General features: G+C 41.4%; 3 protein-coding genes across 4 annotated transcripts in view; 2 read left to right on the forward strand and 1 right to left on the reverse strand.

The window, feature by feature from the left end:
• Nucleotides 1–841: 841 nt before the first annotated feature.
• Nucleotides 842–8,712, forward strand: nt5dc3 (5'-nucleotidase domain containing 3). The gene is made up of 14 exons (XM_023427801.2): nucleotides 842–1,209; nucleotides 2,265–2,449; nucleotides 2,603–2,677; nucleotides 2,803–2,858; nucleotides 3,054–3,144; nucleotides 3,239–3,376; nucleotides 4,256–4,316; nucleotides 4,548–4,650; nucleotides 5,184–5,285; nucleotides 5,481–5,562; nucleotides 5,671–5,757; nucleotides 6,840–6,980; nucleotides 7,099–7,163; nucleotides 7,270–8,712. Exons 1-14 carry the CDS (start codon nucleotides 924–926, stop codon nucleotides 7,532–7,534), a joined length of 1,737 nt encoding a protein of 578 aa, XP_023283569.1. The 5' UTR covers nucleotides 842–923; the 3' UTR covers nucleotides 7,535–8,712.
• A 467-nt stretch (nucleotides 8,713–9,179) lies between these two features.
• Nucleotides 9,180–11,116, forward strand: parietopsin. Its single transcript, XM_023427785.1, has 4 exons — nucleotides 9,180–9,534; nucleotides 10,074–10,402; nucleotides 10,555–10,800; nucleotides 10,964–11,116. Exons 1-4 carry the CDS (start codon nucleotides 9,180–9,182, stop codon nucleotides 11,114–11,116), a joined length of 1,083 nt encoding a protein of 360 aa, XP_023283553.1.
• Nucleotides 11,117–17,914: 6,798 nt separating this feature from the next.
• Nucleotides 17,915–25,857, reverse strand: part of LOC111670880 (A-type voltage-gated potassium channel KCND2-like) — a 31,702-nt gene continuing 23,759 nt past the window's right edge. Inside the window, exons 3-7 of one of the 2 annotated variants that reach the window (XM_023427811.2) lie at nucleotides 22,679–22,841; nucleotides 22,119–22,217; nucleotides 21,068–21,166; nucleotides 19,788–20,008; nucleotides 17,915–18,600 (exon numbers count right to left, since the gene is read on the reverse strand). In XM_023427811.2, the coding sequence (XP_023283579.1) occupies nucleotides 18,423–18,600; nucleotides 19,788–20,008; nucleotides 21,068–21,166; nucleotides 22,119–22,217; nucleotides 22,679–22,841 (760 nt within the window). In that variant the 3' untranslated portion in view covers nucleotides 17,915–18,422. The remainder of the gene's footprint in view (nucleotides 18,601–19,787; nucleotides 20,009–21,067; nucleotides 21,167–22,118; nucleotides 22,218–22,678; nucleotides 22,842–25,857) is intronic. The other variant, XM_023427813.2, reaches the window with a different exon arrangement.

Genomic DNA, 25,857 nt, shown 5'->3' on the forward strand with positions numbered 1-25,857 from the left:
GCCCAAAGTCCAAGTTTTAGTTCATTTAATTTAGATCTACATCATTTGATTAATCGTAAATTTGTTAGAAATTTGCACCAGTGAAGTACAATATCAGCTATAACTATATTTGTAGAGGGGCCATGTGTAAAAGTTCAGTTAGATCTTCATTGTTTTCATCTATTTTGGCCTCATTTGCTGTAAAGTTGTATTTTGACAAATTCCTTCCACTTTTTATGTTTGTCAAGTGACAAAACACACAGAAATACACAGTGAGAACTGTAGGGCTGCAACCAACAATTATCTTCTTTAACAACATATCTGACAGTTTTTTCCTGTAATAATTGATTGATTGTTCTGTGATTAAAATGTCAGAAAATAGTTATATATACTCATCAATGTTCTCTGAAGAGCAAATGTACATATTCAAATTGTTTTCCCCGTGCAACTGTCAAAACACTGTCAATAACAGTGGATTTTTATATTTTTTTGTTTTTAAATGGTTTAAACAAGTAAGAATTAATGGCAATATGTTTTTGTTTTGTCAGTCGATCACTCAGCTAACCATTTCAGCCGTAGAGTAGTCCTACTGGTGGGTCTCCGGGTGTGGGGAGAAATAATGAAACTGCCATGTACAGGGAGGTTAATGCGGCTCAGCTACTGACCTGCACATTACAACGGGTCTGTGTAATAATGGATCGTTTTCTGGATTATGTATATTTAATGCATGTATCTGGTAAATGTCTCAGCTGTTTAATGAACAGTAGGAAGAGACTGAACTCTTACCAGCTTCTGATTCGCTGGCGGGCCAAACACGGATGTGACGTAAGAGAGCAACCATCCAGAGACACTTTCGGTATTTACAGAGGAGTCTGTCAGCCGCATGCACTCGTCCGGGAGTCCGCTGCGACATACACCCGGGCCGTCACCCAAAGAACAGAGCCATGGCGCCCTTGTCATTGCCCCTGCCGTCTCTCCTGAAACACAAGGACTGTCTGCTGAAGGCGGCTGTTTTCTGTAAAGTCTTACAGGGTTTACACCACCGGCCATTCAGGTCTTGCTTGTGGAAACGGAATTTCGGTGCGGTACACCATGGAGTCGGTCAACTACTGTCACAGCAGCCCAGAGTCAAAAGCTACGCAGCATCTGTTTGTAGCAGCTCTTCAGACGGTCAGGACATGACAGAGAGGCTGTGGTCTGTTTACAATGAGACCAAAAGGCAGACAGAAGGTATGAACTCTGATAAAACTACAGAGGCGCCATTCATTTATTAAGATACAGCATTGCGGTAAATACAAAACTCTTGTTGCCTTACAACCCTGTTATGACTAATGTTTCCTAAACGCATCCACTATTCTAACAGCCTCACATTAGCAGCCCCGCCTGCAAAATTCATGGAAATAGCACCCTGTAGCTATAGGCTAGGATACTTTGTTTCACACATTAATGTTATGGACAAAACAACATCAACACCTGTAAAATATAATGCAATTCAATGCAGCAGCCATGCAGTTAAGGCTGCTTATAACATGTAAATGTTGATTTTTAGTTAATTCAAATCTATAGATGTTTTTGTAGGTGGTGATGTTGTTGTAGTAGTGAGGTGTTTCTGTTATTTTGTCCAAACTCTAAACACAATTTCAAAACCATATCCACTGTTTTAACTTGGTCGTACCCAAATATGAACAGTATTTTGCATTTACGGTGAACACAACAACATGAAATCTTGTCAAGTATAATGTAATAATACACTGTGACATGTATACTGTCCAGGATTTGTTTGAGAATGTGTCAGGTAAGGGTCAATTCAACTTTGTGGTGATTTTGTAATGCATTTAATTATTTGCTATGGTGTTCCTATTATTTTGTCCCCTCCTGAATGGGTGCTTGAATGGGAATTAAAAAGGTGCCAGTACCTTAAACTAGCAGCCGACATAATACGCACATTTTGGGGCACTAATTGTACACTTAAACTTATAATTTCATGGTAGAAATGAGCAATTAGTAATATGAAATTCTAATTTAATAGTAATTCATGTGCACAAAAATGTACCTCTAATATTTGCTTGGGTCAGTGCAAATGTTTATGGACAAAGGATTGTGAAAGTGCCAGCAGAAACTTAAGAAGAGAAAACAGGCCGGCAGAATTAAGAAACAGAAGTGGAACAGAAACGTGGTTATCAGATGTGCTTCAGTCCTAAGACATGACTTTCGTGTCATAAAAACATAATATTCCCAAATGGAAACAAACTGCAGAATAACTTACAGTGTGTCTCTCTTCTCAGATCTGATCCCAGTCATATCCACCAACTCGGTCAACCCTGACACCATTTTTGCCAACAACGAGATGAGCCTGCGAGACATAGAGATCTACGGCTTCGACTATGACTACACCCTGGCGTTCTACTCCAGCCACCTCCACACCCTCATCTTCAACATAGCCCGGGACATCCTCATCACTAACCACAGGGTGTGTGACTCTTTCAAACCTGTCACTAACCGGTCACCACATTGTTGTTCCAGGTGCAGACAGAAGGACAATATATAACCATATATTTTCCTTTATCTGTTATTTTGTCATTGAAAAGCTCATATTAACCTCTGCTTTTTTAATGTTCATTAGTATCCAGAGGATCTGCGGAAGTATGAGTATATTCCAAATTTTGCTGTAAGAGGACTTCACTATGATGTTCAAAAAGTGAGGTCTTTTCTCATCTAACTTGAAAACACTGACACATTTGGTTTAAAAATATTTTGCACATGTTGAACTGTAAGCTTAGTGTGAGGACCATTTTTGTGAAAAAATTCAACGATTTGCAACAGGCGCTGCTGATGAAGATAGATGCTTTCCACTACATCCAGTTGGGAACTGTATACAGGTATCTGTCCAATGTATTACACCAGGGTAGAGGGTCAAGTGTAAATTTATACAACACTATCTGAGTATAACACAGTTTTTCAGATGTAGACAGCTAAAAATGTTATATATGTATATATATAATAATAATAATAATATATATACACATATATATATAAGTATGTGTCACTTGTAATATTTCATGTTTCTCCTAAAGGGGTCTTCATCCAGTTCCTGATGAGGAAGTCATTGCGATGTATGAAGGTTGTCACGTACCTCTAGAGATCATGAGCGACTTCTATGGCAAGGTGAAGAACACTTCAACACCTGTCTGTACTAACACAGGTTCACAGATATAGGTATAAACAACAGAATATAATTATGTTTGTCACTGTCCGGCAGAGCTCACATGGCCACACCATGAAACAGTTCATGGATATATTCTCCCTGCCTGAGATGACCCTGCTGTCCTGTGTCAATGACTTCTTCATGAGGCATAATATCGACTATGAGCCAGTCCATCTCTACAAAGACGTAAAGGTGAACTCTCTTCTTATCATACTCCCTTGGTTCATTATTGTTTAGGGAAATTGTGACAAATTGACTGAGCATTACTCTCCTTCACCCCTGGTTGAGGCCTGTATGTGTGTAAATACATAAAATCCAGCCACATCTGCATGAATGTTAATGTATTTACATGTTTGCTGTGTGCCTTGATACTCCAGCCATTCAATACCGTCTTAATTTTAGCTCTGAAAACTGGCGTCTAATTTTAGTCGAGCAAGCCCGCCTCCAGCCATCTGTGTCTGCTCTCTGGTGGCTCTGCTACTTCAGAGGGAGAGGGGCGAGAAATCAGCGCTGTGTTCTCCCTTCGAGGGCAGCTGTCACGCTGGTCCTGACTCTTCTGTGTGACACTGAAGCGTTTTTGACAGATTGCTGTCATTAAAAGCCCTCACATACACTCTGTTCCACGAGTGCCTCTTACATCTTTTCAAGGACACCCTCCTTATTTTCCTTTTTCTTGCCAAGCCTGATTCAATATTCAGTATTAACCCTTTTATTTTTACTGTATTCTTTTTTAACTTATTTTCCTTGAACCTCAAACAGTCTTTGTATATGACACACTTCCTTTAAGTTTGCCCTTAAATGCCCAGCTTGATTTACCATTAACCGATTCACAAGCACAAGATACACTGTTGAAAATGTGCCGGAAAGTTTTTCTCTGTGTCACCAAAGTAACTAAACTCCAGGGTCTGCTTTCTTCAGGTTTAATTTGTATTCAAAGATGCACTTTCTTTGTGCTTCCAATCATTCATTTATATACAGAACAAAGTGTTGCTACGAGATCTGACTGCTAACATTGTGTCACTGAAGTCAAGACTTCCTGACTGAGGGCTGTTTACTTTTTCATCTTCACAGGAAGCCATTAGAGATGTTCACGTCAAGGGCATTATGTACCGAGCTGTGGAGGCAGATATTGGTAATGCTCTTTGATTTATATTACTCTGTTTGAACTGATGTAAAAGAAATTATACGGCCACATCTGAGTTGTTGCCAAGACGTAAAAAATTGATTTGGAAATAATGAGGCTGTGATGTATAAACAAAAAGCGGAGTTTTGTTTGCTCAAATTATATCAATACCACCCACCCCACCCCACCCCTTCCCTCTTCCTCTTTTTCCCTGCCTCTCTCTGTTCTCTCATTTCCCAGAGAAATATGTTTGCTATGGTGAGCAAAGCCATGCTGTACTGAAGAAGCTGTCAGAGCATGGAAAAAAGATGTTCCTCATTACCAATAGTCCCTTTGACTTTGTGTAAGTGTGCGCAAACGGAGTGCAAGTGTTTGCCGGTATGGTTAATTAAAAACGCCATGTACTGGTGTACAAATATTTAATCAGCGCTTCTGCATAATGCCCCCAACTTTTATGGATGGGCAGAAATATGCACACATCAAAGGGCTTTCTGTTTGCACGCATTTGTTATTCGTTGTAAGTCATTGCCTGTGATTCTCTTTTGCACAACATGACCAGCTATATCTATGCAATCTTGAAAGGCCCCCCAGTACCCAAAGACAGGAAACTCAAGTCCTTGATTTCATAGTTTGTTACATTCAGTCAGTACAGCAACAAAACATGCCAAAGCCAGATTTAAAATACCAGGGCAGTTTCATTGATTTTTGTTTAACATCACACTAACAGTAAAAAAATGGACATATTATTGCTGGTGGTTGCATCATTATCACTGTGTGCTGTAAACACTGTGAGCTCAAGTGTTTGTAATTGTACCCTCATGATGAGCTTTAAGATGTTGCTGACAAAGTAACAGCTTGAATCTTTGTTTTCCTCAGGGACCGAGGAATGAGCTACATTGTAGGGAAGGACTGGAGGGACCTGTTTGATGTTGTTATTGTTCAGGCCGACAAACCTGGTTTCTTCAATGACAGGAGAAAGTAAGTGTGTTGTTGTGTCCGCAGCTCATACCATGTCCATGCTATGCTTTTTGCATTCCACTAGGGGTCCCCCTGGACCACACGGACTTGCGGTCACCAATAGACCTTGTGCACTATTTGTACACAGAATGTGCATACGTGTATGTGTGATTTGGAGTTTGTGGATACTATAAGGGATTGTGTATTTTTTCCTAGACCCTTCAGGCGAGTGACTGACAAAGGTGCGTTGCTGTGGGACAGGATTCACAAGTTGGAAAAGGGGCAGATCTACAAACAGGTGTGGTGACAGGAAATGATCATGTCATGCCAGTTAAACATTTCTGAGAAATCACACCAGCACACACCTTGATGAAACACATGGTTAATGAATTTTTTTTCACTGTAGGGAAACCTTTATGAGTTCCTGAGACTCACAGGCTGGAGAGGATCCAAAGTGCTCTACTTTGGTGATCACATCTACAGCGACTTGGCAGTAAGCAGTACCCAGACATATGTTCAACAAAGGGCTAATAACAGCTACACAAAACAGTGTGGTACGAAAGATTGTGATATTAAGAACACAGAGGGGAGCCCTGCTTTATTTATTGCTTGCTTTAAGACAGAGTTCATCTTTACACACTGAATCTGCAGGAAATAGAATAATGATACTAAAATAACTGGGTTGAGCATGTATTTAAACCAGTTACTGCCGCTCTGCATTGGCTGACAGACATTTTAATGAGTGTCAGCTCCTCCTGATATATTACATCTACCACATCCACAGTAGTGACTATCACTGCACCTGATTTACCTTTTTTATACCTGTAACCTAGCAACTTGCCGACAGTTGCCCCTCATTTGCACTAAACAAACAAACTAGCATCTTTTTTTCTCATTGCAGCACAGTGAATTGTAACAACCGCTGTAAATGGTGATAATGAAAACAGTTTACATCTTGCTACATATCAAATATCTCCATTTTGCTTATTTAAAGAGATGGAACATGGCGTGTGTGGTTTATTATAACCACAGCTAACAGGCAGCCTCACAGGCTGTAGGACGAGGTCATTACTGTAAGTGGACAAAGAGCAGAAGCAAACGCGTCACATGGGAGGGAGGGATGGAGCGATATTTTATTTTTTCTTTATACACTTTGATAAAAGAATCTAAAAACGCGAAACAGAAAAGGATGTTGTCGTTACTTTGATCCATTTCAGTTTTGTCCTATAGAACAGACACACTTTGGTTTTAACTTGCTGTTTGCCACCTAACAGATTGAGGCTTGAAGTCTATTTTCTTCACTCTCATCTGTGCAACTACGTTGACTGTATGTTGGGTTGTGAGCACTGTGTAAAGCAACTGAGTACGCAATAGTTCTTTGACTGTATGTAAGTACCGTAAGCCTGACACTCTGGAGTGTGATCCATAGCAATCCCTTGTGTTTTTTTTATTGCTTAATTATTTCTTGCATGTAGACACAGACTTCCAGCCAAACAAGTCGTTAATCATTGACAAATAATGCTGTATTCAGTGTTTTGTAGCTGAAGACTGGTCTTCTGGTACTTTGTTGTGCAGGATTTAACGCTGAAACATGGCTGGAGAACAGGGGCCATCATCCCTGAGCTGAGGAAAGAGATCAAGATTATGAACACGGAGCAGTATGTGCACATGATGACCTGGTTACAGGCACTGACTGGACTTATTGAACAGATGCAGGTCAAGAACTTTAACAAAAACCTTTGTGTCAGGTCTTATGTACAGCATTTCTTTGTTTTTCTTTCTGCCTCCAAGCTCAACTCTTTATGCTTAACTTCTGTGCACTGCTCCCAAACAGGTGCACAGGGACCCGGCATCTCAAGCTGTTGTTGACGAGTGGATCCGAGAAAGAGAAGCCATGAGGTAATGCAGATAATTTCTTTGGCATTCATGACTTTGAACATTTACTGAGCTCTTGTAGATCTGATCTAACCCATGTGCTTAAAGTATGAATGTCTTTTAATGGCAGGCCACAGACGAAGGACATCTTCAACGCTCAGTTTGGGAGTCTTTTCCGAACATACCACAACCCCACTTACTTCTCACGACGGCTGTCGCGCTTTGCTGACATCTACATGGCCTCCATCAGCTGCCTGCTCAACTACGACTTCCAACACACCTTTTTCCCCCGTCGCACTCCCCTGCAGCACGAGTCGCCCATCTGGCCTGAACACAGCTCTGCTGGCCTGAGTGTCTCCTCACAGTTCCACACGACCAAAGCAGGGTCCGATTAGAGAGAGGGGGCAAGGCATTGTTCAGATTGACTGATCTCCATTGCTGATTTAAACCTAACTCTTTTTTTTTTTTTTCAAGTTTTGAGATATGGCATTTTAGAAGATGCATGCCACACTTTAAGTTATGTATAATTGGTTACAATGATGTTAATTGTTGATGTTTATTAAGCTTTAAACTAGTAGTTATGTATATCCTGTCAAAGAATTCAGTGGATTTTGTGCTTTTTAAGCCAAATGCCACATGACAGAACAAGCAATTCGATTATTGAATTCGAAAAATGCATACTTTGTATTTTAAATCTTTATTTGGAATTTGGAAACTTGAAAGCACTGATTGTTTTGGATTTGCGTGTGTGTGTGTGTGTCTTTGTATGAGGGAGAGGGAGGTTTGTAGTACGAGATTACGCTAAAATGATGCATTTACACAGTTTGAACAATAAGGGGCAGTCTCACATCAAGTCTATGATAGGTCTCTAGTATGAACTGTACAATCTCTTTAAAGATTATCTTTGCCTTTTTTTTTGTCCTCTGCATCTGTAAAACTGTAAGACTAGCTACTGGTGAAATACTGACATGACATTTACATTACAAACTCTGTTGCCTTAATCTCATGTTCACATTACTGCTATGTACTGTATATATTTTTAAAAGCCTAATATTAAATGAAGGTATTCAAGCTTTTCAGACTTTGCCAACAAGCATTTTAGTTCATTTAATTTTGAACTGCACATTGTGATGCACATTGCACATTGATTGTCAGATATTTTTGTTTTAATCATTTTTACAAAACACAGCCTGTATGTTTCATTTTAGCAGAAGAGAAATTGTAATACTTGTCAGGAAAATATAGAACATTAGTGCTGCATTTTGCATGGGTGTTGCTGTTTGATCTGTCCAGGCAGCATTGAGTTTTGTGGGTTTTGTGTTTGTCACTTTTTTGCGAAAGTGAGTGAAAGCTGGAGATATATATATATATATATATATATATATGTATTTCATATACAAGCTGGCATCTTTTTAGTTTTTAATGAATTTGGAAAAAGGGAATTGTTTAATACCAGTGGCCACAACCAAGACCTCATGGTTTCTTTTCTTTATTTGTTCCTGTAGTTTTAAATATGTCTAGATAAAGTGTATTTTTATTTCACTATTTATTAAAATGGAAATGGCTCAATGTTCCCAGCCCACTGCTTGTGTCATTAATGTGAAGCTACTTGAGGTGATTGGGTAATTGTACCATGATTAGATTCAATTTGCAGGTGTGTGTTTATTCAACTTATAGTCCACTTGTGTGCTGTGCTTTTACCAACAACAGGAAGAAATATTTCATGACAAGAAAATTAATTTCGAGGATTAATTGATCCACTGCTAATAACTCTTCAACTTTCCAATTAGCATTACAGCAGCGGGTTTGTTGGGATTAATCCCTCCAAATCGTGTTACGGACCAATTTCCCATATTGCATTTGGGGCTTTCTCTATCAGACCAGGTGCCCAATCTGAGAAATGGAAATAAGAAAAGCCGAATGGTTCAACAGGGATCAGAATTGATAAGATCGATGACGCGGTGCCCTTAGCTGAGCACAGTGTCTGTGGCTTCAGTCTCTGGCCTCACACTTGTTCCTCCTGGACTTCTTTTAGGTACCATGGACAGCAACAGCACGAAGCCGTGGAGCTCCGGCTCTCACCATCCATACATCCCCGAAGAGATGGGGACGATGGCGCCCACCATCTTCCCTCGGGTGGGCTACAGTATACTTTCTTTCCTCATGTTCATCAACACAGTCCTGTCAGTGTTTAACAACGGGCTCGTTATAACCGTGATGCTGAGGAATCCGTCTCTCCTCCATCCTATGAACGTTTTCATCCTCAGTCTCGCTGTGTCTGACCTCATGATAGGCCTGTGCGGCTCGCTGGTCGTCACCATCACTAACTACCAAGGCTCCTTCTTTATCGGACACGCAGCCTGTGTGTTTCAAGGATTTGCTGTCAATTATTTTGGTAAGTGGAGATGAGACAGGAGTTCGTTTTGTAATGACCTTTGAGACTTTAAGAGAACGTTGCTTTCTCTGTGCCTGGAGGTCATAAAACCCATGTGAAACATAAGATACCACAGTTTAGGGTGAAAAGACACCTTATTGTTCCTTCAGTTTATAACTGAATGAATTATAGCTTTACAAAAAATATTCATGCTCTGTGCCTCCTGGTGATTTTTGGTCTTTCTCGTCATATCACATCTTTCAAATGCTATGTTGCTTATTTGGACTTAGAATTTAATATTGACTTTGGAAACAAAACAAATTGTAATCCAAGGTACAATTGTTTGCTTTTCCCAGAGCTTTCAACAACATCTCATGGTCTTCTCTGTGAAAGAAGTTTGCTCCGTTGTTATGGAGACGTTTGGGATTCTCTGCATGACAACTAAGCGAACTAGATTCCCTAAGAAAGACCTTAAAATGCAGTTAAAATGTTCAGATAAAGTCTGTGAGTGGACCATGAGCTAAGATTTGTTTTTTCTTCAATTTGTTTTGCTCTCCCAGGCCTGGTGTCTCTCTGCACTCTGACCCTGCTTGCTTACGAGCGCTACAATGTTGTGTGTAAGTCAAGAGCTGGTTTAAAGTTGAGCATGCGGAGAAGCATCATCGGGCTTCTGTTTGTCTGGGTCTTCTGCTTGTTTTGGGCTGTGACTCCTTTATTCGGCTGGAGCTCCTACGGACCCGAGGGAGTCCAGACCTCCTGCTCTCTGGCATGGGAGGAGAGATCATGGAGCAACTACAGCTATCTCGTCCTCTACACGCTCCTCTGCTTCATTTTCCCTGTTGCAGTCATCATCTACTGCTACTGCAAAGTGCTCACATCCATGAGCAAGGTGGGCTTAGTATGCCTTCTGCATATTTATCACACGTTTACACCATTAAAACAAGATTTAAAACTCCCACCTCCATCCTCATCTGTTTGCAATCTACCACCTACAGACTAAAACAGCTTTTAATGGGGGTCATATTTGTTTTCCACTCGTAGCTGAACAGGAGTGTGGAGCTACAGGGTGGGCGCTCCAGCCAAAAGGAGAATGATCATGCCATCAGTATGGTGCTGGCCATGATTATAGCTTTTTTTGTCTGCTGGCTGCCCTACACGGCGTTGTCAGTGGTGGTAGTTGTGGATCCAGAGCTCTACATCCCTCCACTGGTCGCAACCATGCCCATGTACTTTGCCAAGACCAGCCCTGTGTATAATCCGATCATCTACTTCCTTTCCAACAAGCAGGTAAGCAGCAGAAGTCTGTATCTACTGTGGAATTGAGATGCAAAGGCTGAGGGTGGACAAAGATAAAAACACAACATATATACAGATTTGCATGTCTTAATGTCTGAAATGAACGCTCACATGTTTTCCTGATGAGATGATTATGCGTTTTTATCTCTAACAGTTCCGCGACTCCGCTCTGGAGGTGCTGTCATGCGGCCGCTACATTCCCCACGGGCCCACCAGTGTCAGCATCAACATGCGCACCTTGAACAGAAGGACCCCAGCTTCCTTAAGCAGGAGTGTCAACACGCACAGCAAGGTGCTGCCTCTGTGACTTTTCTCCAGCAAAAAAAAAACCAAAGACGCTGCCATGGTTGTCAGTTGGTTGTATTGGTGCGTCATCACAGACACAGACCTGCACATCCACAGGCTGGTGTCTTTCAGAGAGGTCTTCACTGTAGCCAGATGAGAACAGAATCAGCACAGAGACTTAACAGCTGATTCAGAAGGTGAAGCAAACAACAGGGAAACCTTAGTATATGCAGGAATACAATCCAATCCAATACCACTGAAAATAAGTGCTTATTTTGTTCATCCTTTGTTTTGATTAATCTCTTTTTGAGACTACTTTGTCTTGGCGTTTTATTGAACAGCATTATATTGCAGGGTGTACTGTAGTAGGTTTTATTTCTGTGATTTGTTTAGATCAATAAACTGTTACATTTTTCATATTGGTGTTTGCAGGTGTGTGTGCATGTGGGAAAATAGCCAAAAAAAGATTGGAGATCTTGAAAGAACAGAAAACACTGGCTGAAATGAATGTTTTCATTTGTTTTTTTAACAAGCCTGGGCAAGTCACAGACCCCCGGACTTTGACCCCTGACCTTTTGTTCAAATAAAATGCATTGGAGCTGTTTTTGTGTAGTGTGAGAAAACACTTCCTACTTTGTGAAAATCACATAGGTGATTAACATTTGCAGGGAGTTGCATAATGAAATATTGATTCATACCTTTAATACACTTTGCAACTCTTTTTATATTACAAGGCCTTTTTCTGGGAACCAGTGCTCTGATTTTATATAAGATATACTGGACAGCACCTCTGCGTATGTAACATTATTATGCAAATACACAGAATTAAAGTCAACAGTAGCCAGCTCTATCATCCAGTCAACAGTGACAGCAAGGCCAAATAATTTTACTTATTAGGGATTATGCAATAAATCCTGCCTTTAGCCAACACACAATTTCCACTGCAGCACAAAACACAATATTATATTGCTGCCGTGTATATACATGTCATTTCAAATACAAGCACCTGTGTGAATGCAGGATTTGATCAGCACAATTATTTTACAGTTGAAGGGAACAACAAAGGCAATGTAATGTGCTCAAATCGTTTTGCAATTCCCACAAAATCACAGTGGAAAAATCATGGCAAAATTTGGATGCACTTGTTCACCTTGAGCAACACCTGTTTTCAACAATGAGTGAGTGAGTGAGTGAGTGATTCAGGCAGTGAAAGACTTTCATTTCTCTGGGTTAGCCTGCTCTGTGGTCTGGCAACTCTGTATTTATATTATTTGCAGTTTTAAATCTTTGCAGACAGTTCAGAGGGGGATTAGACAGTTCGGGGAAAGATGACATAATGAAATAGTCTCTGGGCCTGATTCAAACCCAGGACATCGTGTCTCACATGGCACACGCCTGAGCCCACACTGAGTCACCAGCATGAAGATTACTGTGCATCAGAGAATAAAGATGAAATGAAAAGACAAATTTTAGTTGTTGAGTTAATGCTAGCCACTAGGATTATGATTTTGTTTGATTGTTTATTATTTACTGATTTACTTTATTTTATTGTTATGTTTTTTTTTTTATTATTTGGCTCATATTTTTCTTTTTGGTGCAATGATTTTATTACATTTATTAAACCATGAACCTTTCACAATAACAAAATACTGTATGCCTTTATAATAATGTCAGAGAATCTGGCTTTTTTTTTTTTTCAAACACTGACAAAGTCATTTGCAAGTCATCATGCATTATTTTTTATTTTGTTCCATGTGAATTTTTGCTCCCTCTCTCTTGCTTATTCGCTAACAGGTATGATCAGCTGATCATACCTGTTAGCGAATAAGCAAGAGAGGAAGGAAGATCAGTCTCTCATTGGTGAGACTGAGATCCAGCTGTCCAATCCACAGCAAACACAAGGACAATACAGTCAGCATCATGAGAGTTCATTCTCTCTTGACTCACTCTCTCTGACTTTGTTGAACTGCTGTCCTCTGCTGTTGTTAAATCTGTATGTAAGTTTGGTCTGCCTTCTACTATACACTATGCACACAAATGGGTTTTCTGTTTCTGCACATACACCAGGCTGCCCACTAAGGTGCCCACACTGCAGTCTTTTGAATAGTCCTTTTGTAGATATGTTTGGCTTGTTTAGATTGGTTAAAAAAAAAAGTCAGGGTGAATTTTTGTTCAATTTCTTATTTTGTCCTGTTCCCTCCCACTTGTTCAACACGCTTGATGTAAATATTGTAAATGGGAATCTAATTCTAAATAAAGAAAATGTTTTTCATTTGCAACTACTCCTTTGCCTCAACATTTTTATCACAACATCATAAGCTGCTTATGATGTTCCCTCTGTTTATGGTGTCCTAAAATATGTACAGTTTATTTGTTTGCACCAAGAAGTTTGTTGAATGGTTTCACAAGTTTTCTTCTCCAGAACTTCCTGTTTTTGAATCTATTTGATTTTGAGAGACATTCAATCACTCTAACATGTCGGATGGTCAGGAGGAAAATGTATTGTGTTGATCTAATCCCAGATTTGGCATAGTCCATAGGCTTGTACATCTCAAGCAAATAGCATTTCACACTTTATCTCCAAACAGGATTACACAATGTCATGCTATAATCCAGCAGCACGGCTCCTTTTATTTCCTGAGCCAATTCAAGAACTCCCAAGTTATCCATCTGGCATGCTTAATACAAAGCCTTTAACCTTTGTGAGGAAGGCTACTATATATAATGAAATGGATAGCTGTTTAATTCACAAGCATATTCATAGTCTATGCACCTTAGTGCAGATCCACTGCATCTCATCTTTGAGCTGCTTTTTAAAGATGGGCATCAGGATTGAGACAATAGTGACGTATATGCTTTTCAATTAACAGCCATCCTTTTTTTTCCAGTTGTCTCTGCTGTGAATACACAGCACAGTTTTTAATGAATGTGAACAGTGAAGACTCCCAGGTGACCCGCTGGTGCTGTGGAGTGATAATGAAAAGGGCGGGTACTTTTGGTGTAACTTGTCCAAGCTGCAGTTTCACCCATTAATATCATTCATTCAGAGGAGAATCACTTGCCTTGATGTATGTTTGCTCAGATTATCCAGGATGAAGATACAGAAGTAAACATGTTGACTCTTTGACCTTGGAGATGAGAGCCGAGCCTTTGCCTGCATGGGACTCTGGGAACAGCACCATTTGGGAGAAATACATTGACATCACCTTTGTCGTGGCAAACAGCTTGATTCTGTTGACAACTTCTGTCGTGGGAATTGCAGCAAATATTTTTGTGATTCTGGCAGTTTATCACCAAAAATCACTGCAAACTTCGAACAATGCGCTGGTGGTTAATCTCGCAATCATAGACATTCTGCGATGTGTGATTGACTGTCCTATTCTCTTGACCATTGTTATGGCTTTGCATCAAAGAGGAAATGTGGGAGCGTCGATCTGTGATGCACAAGTGGCCTCTTTCTCTTTCAGCTGCTGTATCCAACTGTTAACACTGGCATGCATAAGTGCAGAGAGATACCAGGCTATTGCACAACCCTTCAAGACCAGTCAACGAAAAAAACGGATTACAGTGCTGATTCCTCTCACATGGACCTTGGCTATTCTGATGTCTGTTTTCTGTCTCATATTTGTAAAGGACTCACCCGTGCACATGAAATGCAAAGGATCACAGAGTGAAACATCATCCTCATATGACACCTTTGGACTCTACATGCTGTTCCCACTGTGGGCAGCTTGCTTTGGTGTTATCATTGGATTCTACGCTCGAATATTTCTCCTTGTGAGGTCGCACAATCGCAAAATATTTGACAAAGGTACGTTTGCACTTTCTAAAAAGCAGAAAACTGAGGATAAAAAGAAGAAAGAAGAAGTTGTGGAAAATGCAAACTCTGAGAAAAGGCAGACTCTGAACAAAAATGTTGCTCAGGTGGAGCTGGTGACACAAGCTGAACCAAACTCATCAAAGAAAGATTCCTCCATTGCTCTGCTGACCTCGAAAAAAGCTGCACAATGTGCCTCCAGTTCAGACTGTAAGAAAGAATTAAAAAATACCGTGGAGATAACCGACATGGAAACAGAACAACCTTGCCCTCCTGCGATGCAGGTTGCAGCGCAGACTGAAGAGAAACCTTTTAAAATGGAGCAGTCCAACCCCTGTCTTACAAGAGCTGGAGCAAAACCATCAAATGGAGGTGCTGTTGGCAGCGGTGAGAGCTCAAACACAAAGCCACAGAAGGTGTCAAGCAATTTCGACACAGAAAGCCAGTCCAAAGAGAAAGTTGACAAAGCACCCTCTGAAATGAAAGAAACCAGGCCGCACGTTAACACGTCTGCACAGTTAGAAAAGCCTGAATGCACTGCAGTTTCAGTGAGTGAACCAAAACAAGCAAAGAACAGCAATGGAGGAGAAACACTGGCTGTTACTACAGTGGATCAAGTGTCTTCATTACCTCCAGTGTCAGGCAACCCTCCTGAAACAGACGCTCCCAAACAAAATGTGGAGGCAGAAGGGGCTGTTTGCATGATGCCTTCAAAAGCGACTAAAGATAGAGCGAACAAGAAGAAGGAAGGTAAAATGGCCAAACGCGCCGGCTACATCATTGTAACCTTCCTTTTATTCTGGCTGCCACTGATCACAACTATCCTGGTGAATTTTTTTGTTCGCAAAAACAGAAATACACAGGTAAGTGTTTGTAGGGGTAAGGATGCAACATTCAATGGCATTTTGTGAGTGAAAAAGTGTAAGACAAACTTTTTGTTTTTAGTAGGTGAACATCTGTACTCTTATAATTGAAGGAAGGACTCCTGCACTGTTTATGACCCCTGAACTCACTTTAAGGTCCCAAAATACTCCTGACACAAGATGTAACTTTGAGTTTGACATGTTTTTAACGTGTATTTCCAAGAGCATGGGAGGGCCAGAATGGATTATACACAAATATTTGTTTGATTTAATGTAAATGTAAATTTAATTATATAGCTAATTATTTATATATAGTATATTTATATGCTATACATATATATATATATATATATATATATATATATATATATATTCTTATGACCTATGAACCCAGGGATGAAAACCTGTTCTATAGGTGGATAGTCTTTACACAAAGTCTATCAAATGACCTCTAACACTTTACTTTAAATTCTTTATTATTTTTTTCAGATAAAGATCATTCAGGATGTGGAGATCCTGTCAGTGTCTGTTGCCTGCATCACTTCACTGAGTGACCCAATAATATATGCTGCAGTGAACCCTCAGTTTCGTACAGAGTTTTACAGGCTAAAAAATAAGGTCAAATCCACATTCAGTAAGACATAATAATGTTTCCACTCCTGTCTACCTTTGAGTGGCACTAGACCAAATGACCATATTCAATATTCACAATGTAACTGAATATTAAAATGGTTAACATTTGTCTAGTCATTGTTCAAATATTAACTAAATTAAACCCCAGACGCTAAAGTGTGAATTTTTATTTGGCTATAGAGGGCCTATTATTTTATATGCTGCTGTGTTATCTTAGATTTTATGCAGGCTGACTTCTCAGCAGTTACTAAACCCTGCAGAGCAGCAGCGCTGCGTGCTGTGAGAAGCAGCCTGGACCAACGCAATCAGCTCAGCGGGGGGAAGCTGCTGAGTTCTGTGTCAAACAATCAGTGAGGAATTGCTTGTCTGTCTCCAGAGACCCTGCAGCCAGGACCCACCACTGGGCCGGTCAGGTCCTCACATGTCCTCCAGCAGCACCTCATTATTATCCCATCCCTGTTATTAGTGATGCTCTTTGAGTAATCAGGGAAAACATTATGAAATCCACCTAACTGTGTCTTAGTTTAATTAAAAAAAAAGAAGACATGGGTCATTTAATGGATGTTTCAGTAGAGCTACAGTATTTATTCTATCCACTGCACCAAATGCACAATGTGTATTAACTTGTCTCATTTCCTTACCCTTTATATATGTACTCCATGACAAGATTTGTATTTCATTAAAAGCAAAGTGTTGCAGAATTTACATCATAACATACCAGCCTCATTGTGTTTCCTTCAATCAATCTCATTTTTACTGATAAACCTCCAACAAGAAGCAGAGACATACTTTAATAAAACAGAATTCTGCAATGACAGCATGCAAATCCTTAATTCAACCAGTTAACAGACAGAAATAGTATGCCAACAACTGTCAACTAAATCTAGAAATAAGAGGAGCCAACTTCAAATGCGGCTGATAAAGTTCTAACTGAGATATTTACAATATGAAAAATGTACAAAATGGCCCTTTAACACAGTGAAATCTACCAAGTCTCGCTTTTGAATATTAGAATTTAAGAGGAACTCAGTGGAATTGATGCTCAACACTCTTTCATATGGTTTTCCAGGTCAATACTATGTGTCCACATTAGGGTTAGTATTAGTCAAGTGTTGCAAAGAACATCCTCTTATATTTCTACCTTGTGACCTAACTAATATGTACCCTGTATATTTCTCAATATCAATTGTTAATTGATGACAGTGGCTTTCACATAGATCCATATCAGAATGTCAAATATGTAAGCTAACACAGATTTTGTCATTTTGACTTTCACTTGCACATTTCACAAACATGTCAGGATGCGTAATATATTTTACTCATCAAGCGATGACATCAACCAGTTAATGAGTCAGTTAATGAATATTCACAACAGTTATTCATTCCTGTGGATGTACGTTTTCTGAATTTACAACAGTGAGGGGACTATTAGAAACCAGATAATTGGGGGGGGGGGGGTTTAAAAAAAAAAAAAAAAAAAAGGGGGGGGGGGGGGGGGGGGAGGGGGGGGGGGGGGGGGGTTTAAAACAATCTATTTAACTGGGTAGCGAGTGAAGTGAATGTTTCTAATGTGTACATATAATATTCACAAATATGGCCCTCAGTTAATGAATGTGTGCTTTGTCATCAGAGGTCATCAAGAGTGACCTTTAAACAACTGCCTTTCCTCCTTTGAATCAGAAGACAACAAATACACCTACATTACATATTCAAAAATAAAGTATTTTTTCTCAGTATGTTTAGGCAACAATGATAACCACGCAATCCCAACACTTCCTTGCTCTGCTGTGCTTAATGGAGCAAGATCTGCTGGTCGCTTTTATTCCAAGGCAGCCGTCCACATCATTCTAATACCATGCAGAGTTTGACATCAGATGAGATCACTACTTCAAAAAACCCCGACCTCTGCTAATCTTATAATCCCACTAGATTATGGCAGGTTGATGCTCGGTGGTCCCTCTCCTCAGCATCTGGTGCTTCTTGAGACCAGTTAGCTGATAAGATAGGCATGACATCTACAAGGCAGATACTCGGACAATGTTGCTCTGAGAGTATGCGGTGGTGGTGGTGGAGCCGTCCCCGTCTGATGAGGTCACCACCGGGGCAGACAGGCTGACCATGGAGGGAGTGATGTAAGGTTCGTCACATTTCAAGGGCACAGTCTCATCGAGTTTGGCATTCAGGCTGGAGCGGCTGTAAAAGAAAACACAGGATGAAAGAGGGTGAGAGGCCTGACCTTGTGAAAGTATTACACAAAGCCTGTGTTACACAGGGTCCATTCATACATCCTTACATTCTACAAAAGCCAATCTTAAGAAATATCCATGTCCTTTCTACAGAAGGGATTTATAAATGAACACTGGATCCTGTTGCTCATATAAGGTATATTTCAGTTTTAATGAGAACTTCTGGAGCCTTTGTCAGTAAATGGAGAATATACTGTATTGGGGAACTGCGTATATGAAGGTCCAGACTGACTATACTTGTAAAGGAAGTCTCACATGCAGCTCTCTTTGTCTATCATGTACAAAATCATCCTGTGTGTGTACTGTACGTTCTGTCTTTTCACACATAAAATGTATTATTATTATCTCATACAATGCTAAGGAATCACACTGTTTCACACCAACATAAACAGGTATCAGTTCACCCAGTTCATAAAATGACATGTTTTCTCACCTGCCCTTTGTGCTCTGAAGATATACAGATAGTTCAGGGTTTTACTTGCCTATATTTTATATATGCAGCTCTGAGAATTCTGCTGCGCTCCAATACAAAGGAGGTGAATAGAATTTGTGCTGCTGACAACATCGAAAATTACATCCAACAGAAACCTCTCTTTGCAGATACAGTGTCCTTGTTGCTCTGGATAATCCACAGAACAAGCTGTCAACAGTTCTCTCAGAGGTTAGGGGGTATTGCTTGCGCAGAAAGTAGTTTCACTGAAAATTATTCATAGTTCTGTGGATTGTCCAGAGTGACGGGAACACTGTTTGTGGAAGGACGTGTTGTTGTTTTTTAGTTTTACTTTAAGCGCCGCCAACAAAATTCAGTTCACTACCATTGTGTTGGGTTGGAAGCAGAAATCTCAGAGACAGATACAGAGATAGAAACAAGGGCAAATAAAACCAAAACTATCTGTACATACACCTACTGGTGAAAAAAAAAAAGATTTTCCATAACATGGGTGAACTGGCGCTTTAAGACAATCACGGGTTACAAAACCAGGAATGCTTTTCCATTTAATCAGTAAAGTTTATCTTATCTTTTAATGCAGGACCAGCAGTTTGCATATATATGTGTATTTGGTGTGAGTGTGCTCAGAGAGACAGAGATGTAGAGATGTAAAGAGAGAAAAAAGGGCTAATCAGACAGACTACCTGTTGACCACCGGCCTCTCCCTTATCTGTATGGTGCTGAGCTCCTGGTTGTTTGTGCTAGGCAGGCTGAAGCTGCTCTTCTTCCTGTGGCGTCGAGAGCAGCACGAGCCGAGGCCGTGCGGAGACGAGGACAGCGAGGAGGAGCGGGACCCCGACTTGTTCACTGTAGAGATCTCCATGCAGTTGGCCTGAAACGTCTGCTCGTCCACAAATTCATGATTCTGCAGAGGAAGACGGTGGAAAAATTGGGATTCAATATTGCTCATGAATCACTCAATTACATCGATGATTGGCTCCGCTAAATAATGAGTAAAGATGTTTCACAGTAAAGACTAAACAGACTGAACAAAAATCCACAGCAAAATTGTTTAATAATTGGAAAATGAATCATCAAGGGAATAGAAATATATTGGCCCAGATGTCCATATTAACTGCCATCTGTGAAAACATTCACAACTGTTATCCCTGTGACAAATTAGCATGACTTGAAGGTCAGGCTCCGAGTATGTTTCAGACTGTGCCAGGAGGTGGCAGAGTGACACCACGCAGAATCTGGTGCCATCGTCCTGAATCATGCCTCCTCTCTTATAGCTTCCCTCTGCCACTTGTTCTCCACTCTCTGCCATCTGTAATGCACACCATGAGAGGCCCAATGTACACATGTGCGCATCCATATGAATGGGGTGAAGCCTTAATGGAGATATTCCCAGATGACAGGCAAGTCTTTTACAGGGGGGAGGATGATCTGTGAGGAGGAACTCTGATTTACTGCCTGTCCATGTTTCTGTACGGGGTTTAGAGCTGCAAGTGTAAAACTCACGTCACCGCCAAGCATTAAAAGAGGCTCTTACATCTCTAAATTATAGATAGTGTAAAATGAAGTAGGCTGGTTTGAATGGAAGGAATAATGTTACTGGCTGGCAGAGTCATGTTATCTTTAGCATGTTGCTGGCGAGGGGACTCAACATTTCCCAGCCCCATTTACTGCTATTTTTAACTCATGTTGCATTTGAAATAGACTCTACAGTTTGTGCATGGATGAAAAAAAACCTACTTTGTTTCTATTTGCAACGCACTGGAACAAGCAGGCACCACCGACGATACAGCGCAGACTGCAGGAGTGACGCAATTTTACATAAAAGGAACTATTTTTTACAGCGAGCTATTTTAAACTGTGTAAAGTCTGTTAGCAAGATAGTAAAAATAAAAGATGCCAAAGTGATTGTGTGTTTTCCAGTGGACACAGCTTTTGAGTTTGAGGGAAATAAAAGGGATTTTACCGTGGTTTTCTCCAGGCAGTGCAGCAGGTGATGATGCTGGCTCTCAAAAGGAGGGCTGGCGGCCTTCCCCACCAGGGCCTGTCCTGCCTCCTTGGAGGCCTTGGAACACACAAAAGTGAGAAAAAAAAAACAGTGTAGATGAGCAAGCTCAGACTCTGTGAGTCTCAGGGCAACAGCTAGGAGCTAGGAGCTCTGTGATGTAGTGGAGAGTACGCAAAGCACTGAGAGTTGAGATGCTGATCTGTAGCACGGCAGCCAATCTACTGAGAACCTAGTGAGATGGGGATGTTTTTAGAGAGGCATAGAGACAGTGGCTGATTACAACATGTTTCACTGATAGACTTGGTTTTGCCATTCTCTCGCTGATTTGGTGAGAAGGACCAGAAAAGTCAAATTAGAACTGAACTCATTTCAGTGCAACAGCAGTGGCACACCTAGACACAGATCGAACACACTACACCAAACACAGCACAGATTCTGAACCACAACCACACTACAGACTTTGATGAAGCTCTGCACGGCTCTGGGATGGAAGGATGTTGTGTTAGTCTGCACTACAACCTGGATGCTCTAGAAATAACACACAAAACACACGGCAGATCAAAAACAGAGTTTAGAGGAGATTGCAGGCTGAGCAGACAGCCTCCATAGGCGACCTACTGTCCAGGAAGCCTTTGGTTCCCTCCTTCCCCTCCAAACCCTGTTGAACAGACATGCACAGCTTGGTCATGTGTCAGTGTGACTGTAATGGCTGTGTACTCCACCAGAAGGCAAGTGTGCCTGCCTGGCCCTCCTGCTGTATGGACAGAGAGAGAGAGAGAGAGTGTGTCGACGAAGCATGTCAATGCTGCAGCGGAGAGGTGCAATGTAAGAGAGAGGACGATCACACTGAAGCACTGGAATGACAGCAGCCCCTGTGTTACAGCATGAGAAGCCCCCCCACCCGCCCCCTCCCCCGTGTGTGGTGGCATGGCCCCCCGAGCAGAGCGGCATGCAAGCATCAGCGAGGCCCCGGTCAGTCAGCCCCCAAGCCGCTGCTTGGCCCCGTTACCTCCTCCAGTGAGTCGATCAGGAGCCCATTTTGTTTGTAGCGCATATAGGCATTAGTGCCTCGAATCTTCGCAGCGCGGATTCTAGCAAGCCGAGTTTTCTGTTTGAACAAACAGACCTCTGTTTTAGCCTCTGACGCTTTGTCTGTCACACTAATTGGCTCTGTCTCCCTCTGGCAGCCACAGTATTTAGTAGGGAGAGGCTACGCTTAAATCTATGATTAGGAAATTCTGCCTTAGCAAACACTTTTAGAAAGAAATGCACATATTGCTATTGAAAAGCTGCTGACACAAAACTCTGAAGATCATTTGTTCAGTCATTGTCATTTCCCCTCTTATTTCTCTCTCCCACTGAAATATACTCAAGCAACTTTAGCCCGCCCAATACACACATACAGTACACAGAAGCACAATACAAGATTAATATTCTGGGAGATAACATTTGCCCTGTCATTGTTATGTGTGGAGAAGACAGAGACAGAGGAAAGAGGCAGATAGGAGAAAAAAATAAAGAGAGATAGGGAGAGAAAGGAAGAGAGAGAGGCAGAGGGAGGGGCAGTACCCTCTGGGCTCGTCGCTTCTCCGCCCGCTGGCTTTGGTGGTAGATACGGCTGAAGTTTGACACTATGACAGGGACAGGCAAGGCGATGACCAGCACCCCACTCAGAGAGCATATGGACCCAAACACCTTCCCCACGATTGTTTTTGGCACCATGTCACCATACCTGAAACACAGACAACAGACGACAGTGAGCACACAGGGTAGAAAAACAATACCAAAAAAAAAAAAGAATTCCTTTCAAAGAATCCGCCCTGGACGCTTGTTTTGTCATGTTGTTGTGTGTTTAATGTTATTTTTAATCGTCTTGAAATAGTTACAGTGACCTTGGATTATTTCACTACTTCAAATAAGAAGTCACACATTTGAAGTGAGTGAGCAATAAATAGGACTTTTCTGAAGTCTCTGCTTCCTGGCCTACTTTCTACATGCCACTGTGATGCTCCTCTTTTAAAACCCCCGTTTCATATATAATTACACACCTGCTGGCACCGGCTAATGCTTTCACGTCGTGACCAAACGTGCTACACATCCCCTGTGACCTCTGTTAGCCAAACAGCTTGTGGAAGATACAGGGAGTAGTATCACATGGAGTGAAAGCTAAAGGGGGAAGGGAACAGCATGATGCCAAACCCTGGAGAGATCGCTCGAGTCTGTGGGCCTCAGAAACAGCCTCTTGTGTGTTTTGTTCTTCTTCCCACATCATAATGGGCCTTGAATATTGAATGTAGATAGACGGTGAAACCACATTAAAACGATTCCTGTTCAAGATAAGAGAGAAAAAAACGTCTCTTTGGAAATGGTGCACAACACTGTTCCACAAGCGTGTCGTTTTTCAACATCATACAAATGTTGGACAGGATACATTCAGCACGAACAGATTAATGGTTGTATATATGTCAGATGGGACTGAATGATTCCCATTCACGAGATTAATGTGTCTGTCTTCTCTCAGGCACTCAGACCTGTCTATGCTCAAGGTAAAACTGAAATCAAACTGTCTTCATGATCTCACTTTCTTTACATTAGCAGACACCTCCAGTGCCACTTAGCAGCCATTACAACCAAAACTAACAAGCTGAACATTTACATTTAACCACAAACTCAGTGATATTCGGTTGCCACACAGAGAGGTAGTTTTCATTCAATATCATACAAATATATATAAAAAAAAAAAAACATAAGGCAGCAAGTCCTGATTTCTCCAAGGCAATTATTAGGAACAAGGCTGCAAATTAGACACACAAATCATTCCAACATAACCTACATGTTCATGAACACCCCTCTGCCTGTTATACCACAGGCAGCACTGTTTAGGAAACAGTGCGAATAAATGATTCAGAGAGTGAATGTTTTCCTTGTCTTCCAAACATCCCTCCATGTGCTGCAGAGGACCAGCAGTACACAGGATTGCAGGTGGGTGAGATGAATGATCGGGACCCTAATGCGCAAATGACCTGAGAAGACCATTACCTCCTGAGAGTAAGATGAATGCAGGTAGGAAAGGACATCAGCATTGCTCAGTGGCTGTGACAGCAGCGCGTCTCTCAAGTGAGGCAGGGTAATGTGAATGTATCGCTACACGGGAGGTTGACTATTTCATAAATGAAGTTGTCTAATGCCCACGGCCGTCTGCTTGAGTCATTAGCCTCAGGTTTCCATCACGTTGGGCCCAACAGCCTGGGCTTTTACAGAGCTTGGGCGGAAAGATGTAAAAGTGGACATTTTAATATCACGCTTGATGAGACCTCATGTACAACAGTTTGCTTTCAAGTTGAGTGATCTCACACAGATGTCATTAGTTTAACAGTTCATTACAGGTCAAGTCATTTTCCTTTGTAATCACTGACGGAGCCTGACAGCAGGTGTCAATTATAGATTCTGGATGTGCTGTTGAAAGCCTATAATGCCATTAATGTGACTGCTCACATGTGTTTTATTCCAATGGGACGAGTGGCAGAGATGCTGCTGGATGTGAAAATAAGTGTGAACAGTGAACTGTGGAATACAATGCATTGCAGTTCTTTCGGCGAGCCTCGTCTTTTGAAAGCAAAGCATAGTAGTGAGCAGGTGAAAAAAAAAAGAAAGGAGCTAGCGCACTCTGGAGAGAAGCACTAACAGTGATGGATTGTTCATAAGGGGGAAGCTGAGATACACAAAGCTCTGCCTCCTGGATGATGGCAGAGGTAGGAATTAACGGCAGCGAGAGATTAAAGTAATGTTCCTGCTTTGTTCTTGTTGTCTCCGACTACCAGGTGCCCACGTTTGCTACCCCGAGTTGACATGGGTGAAACACAAAGATGGATAGCCAGATCCTTATCCACCCTGCAGAGGAGGAAGAGGGGTGTCGGAATGACTGAGTATCAATTCCCCAGTTCCACCCACCTGAAACCATACTGTGCTCGCAGTCGCACCGCTCTTAAAAACAGCGCATCCTGTAGAATTGTCCTACAGCGAGATGACAGCATTGCAGATGAAGCCCAGCGCAGTGAGAGAGAGTGAAACTGGGGGGTTCGCCTCAGACGTTGTAGGAGAAATGTCAGACTAAAAGGAATATTTGAATTCCAGAACCGGGGGATGAATGTCCCCGCCCGGCTCGGATAATAGACCAATCAAACATTCATGAGTCCCTGTATCAACCTGTGTGGCAGAGTTTGTGCGGCTGACCTTAAAAGTGGTGCGGTATTCCATCAGGGGGTGCTCTGAGACAGATTTCTATACATGACCTCACTGCCTCACAGCGAGTGGCGACACCCTGAAACATGGACACGCCTGAGACACACACACACACACACACACACACACACAGACACAGGCGGTCACTAAGAATATGTGTGCGTGTGTGTGTGTGCGTGTGTGTGTGTGAAAAGACCTTTAATTTGACATCTACTTTAACCAATCCCCCTTTCTAAAAAACAATCTTGTTCCTTGATTGTCTTCCAGAACCCTGTGTCTGAAATCTGACTGCCATCTGGTTAGTGGGAAGCGAGAAAAAAAAACAAAAAAAAAAACATATCTGGATGACTTTACAAACACGTCATTTGTTTATTTTCTCTTCTCAGAGAGAGGGCACGTCTCTCTGAGAGTCCAAATCAAACAGAATGAAATGAAAAGCTTTTCAAGTAAAATGAGCCTAAATTGTAAAAGTCAGACCTTTTCTAGTCATTTGAGCTGCTGCGTCT

This window comes from Seriola lalandi, unplaced genomic scaffold (genome assembly GCF_002814215.2).
Source record: "Seriola lalandi dorsalis isolate HSWRI2012SDOR001 ecotype SW California unplaced genomic scaffold, Sedor1 jcf7180002054862, whole genome shotgun sequence".
Lineage (NCBI taxonomy): Eukaryota > Metazoa > Chordata > Actinopteri > Carangiformes > Carangidae > Seriola > Seriola lalandi.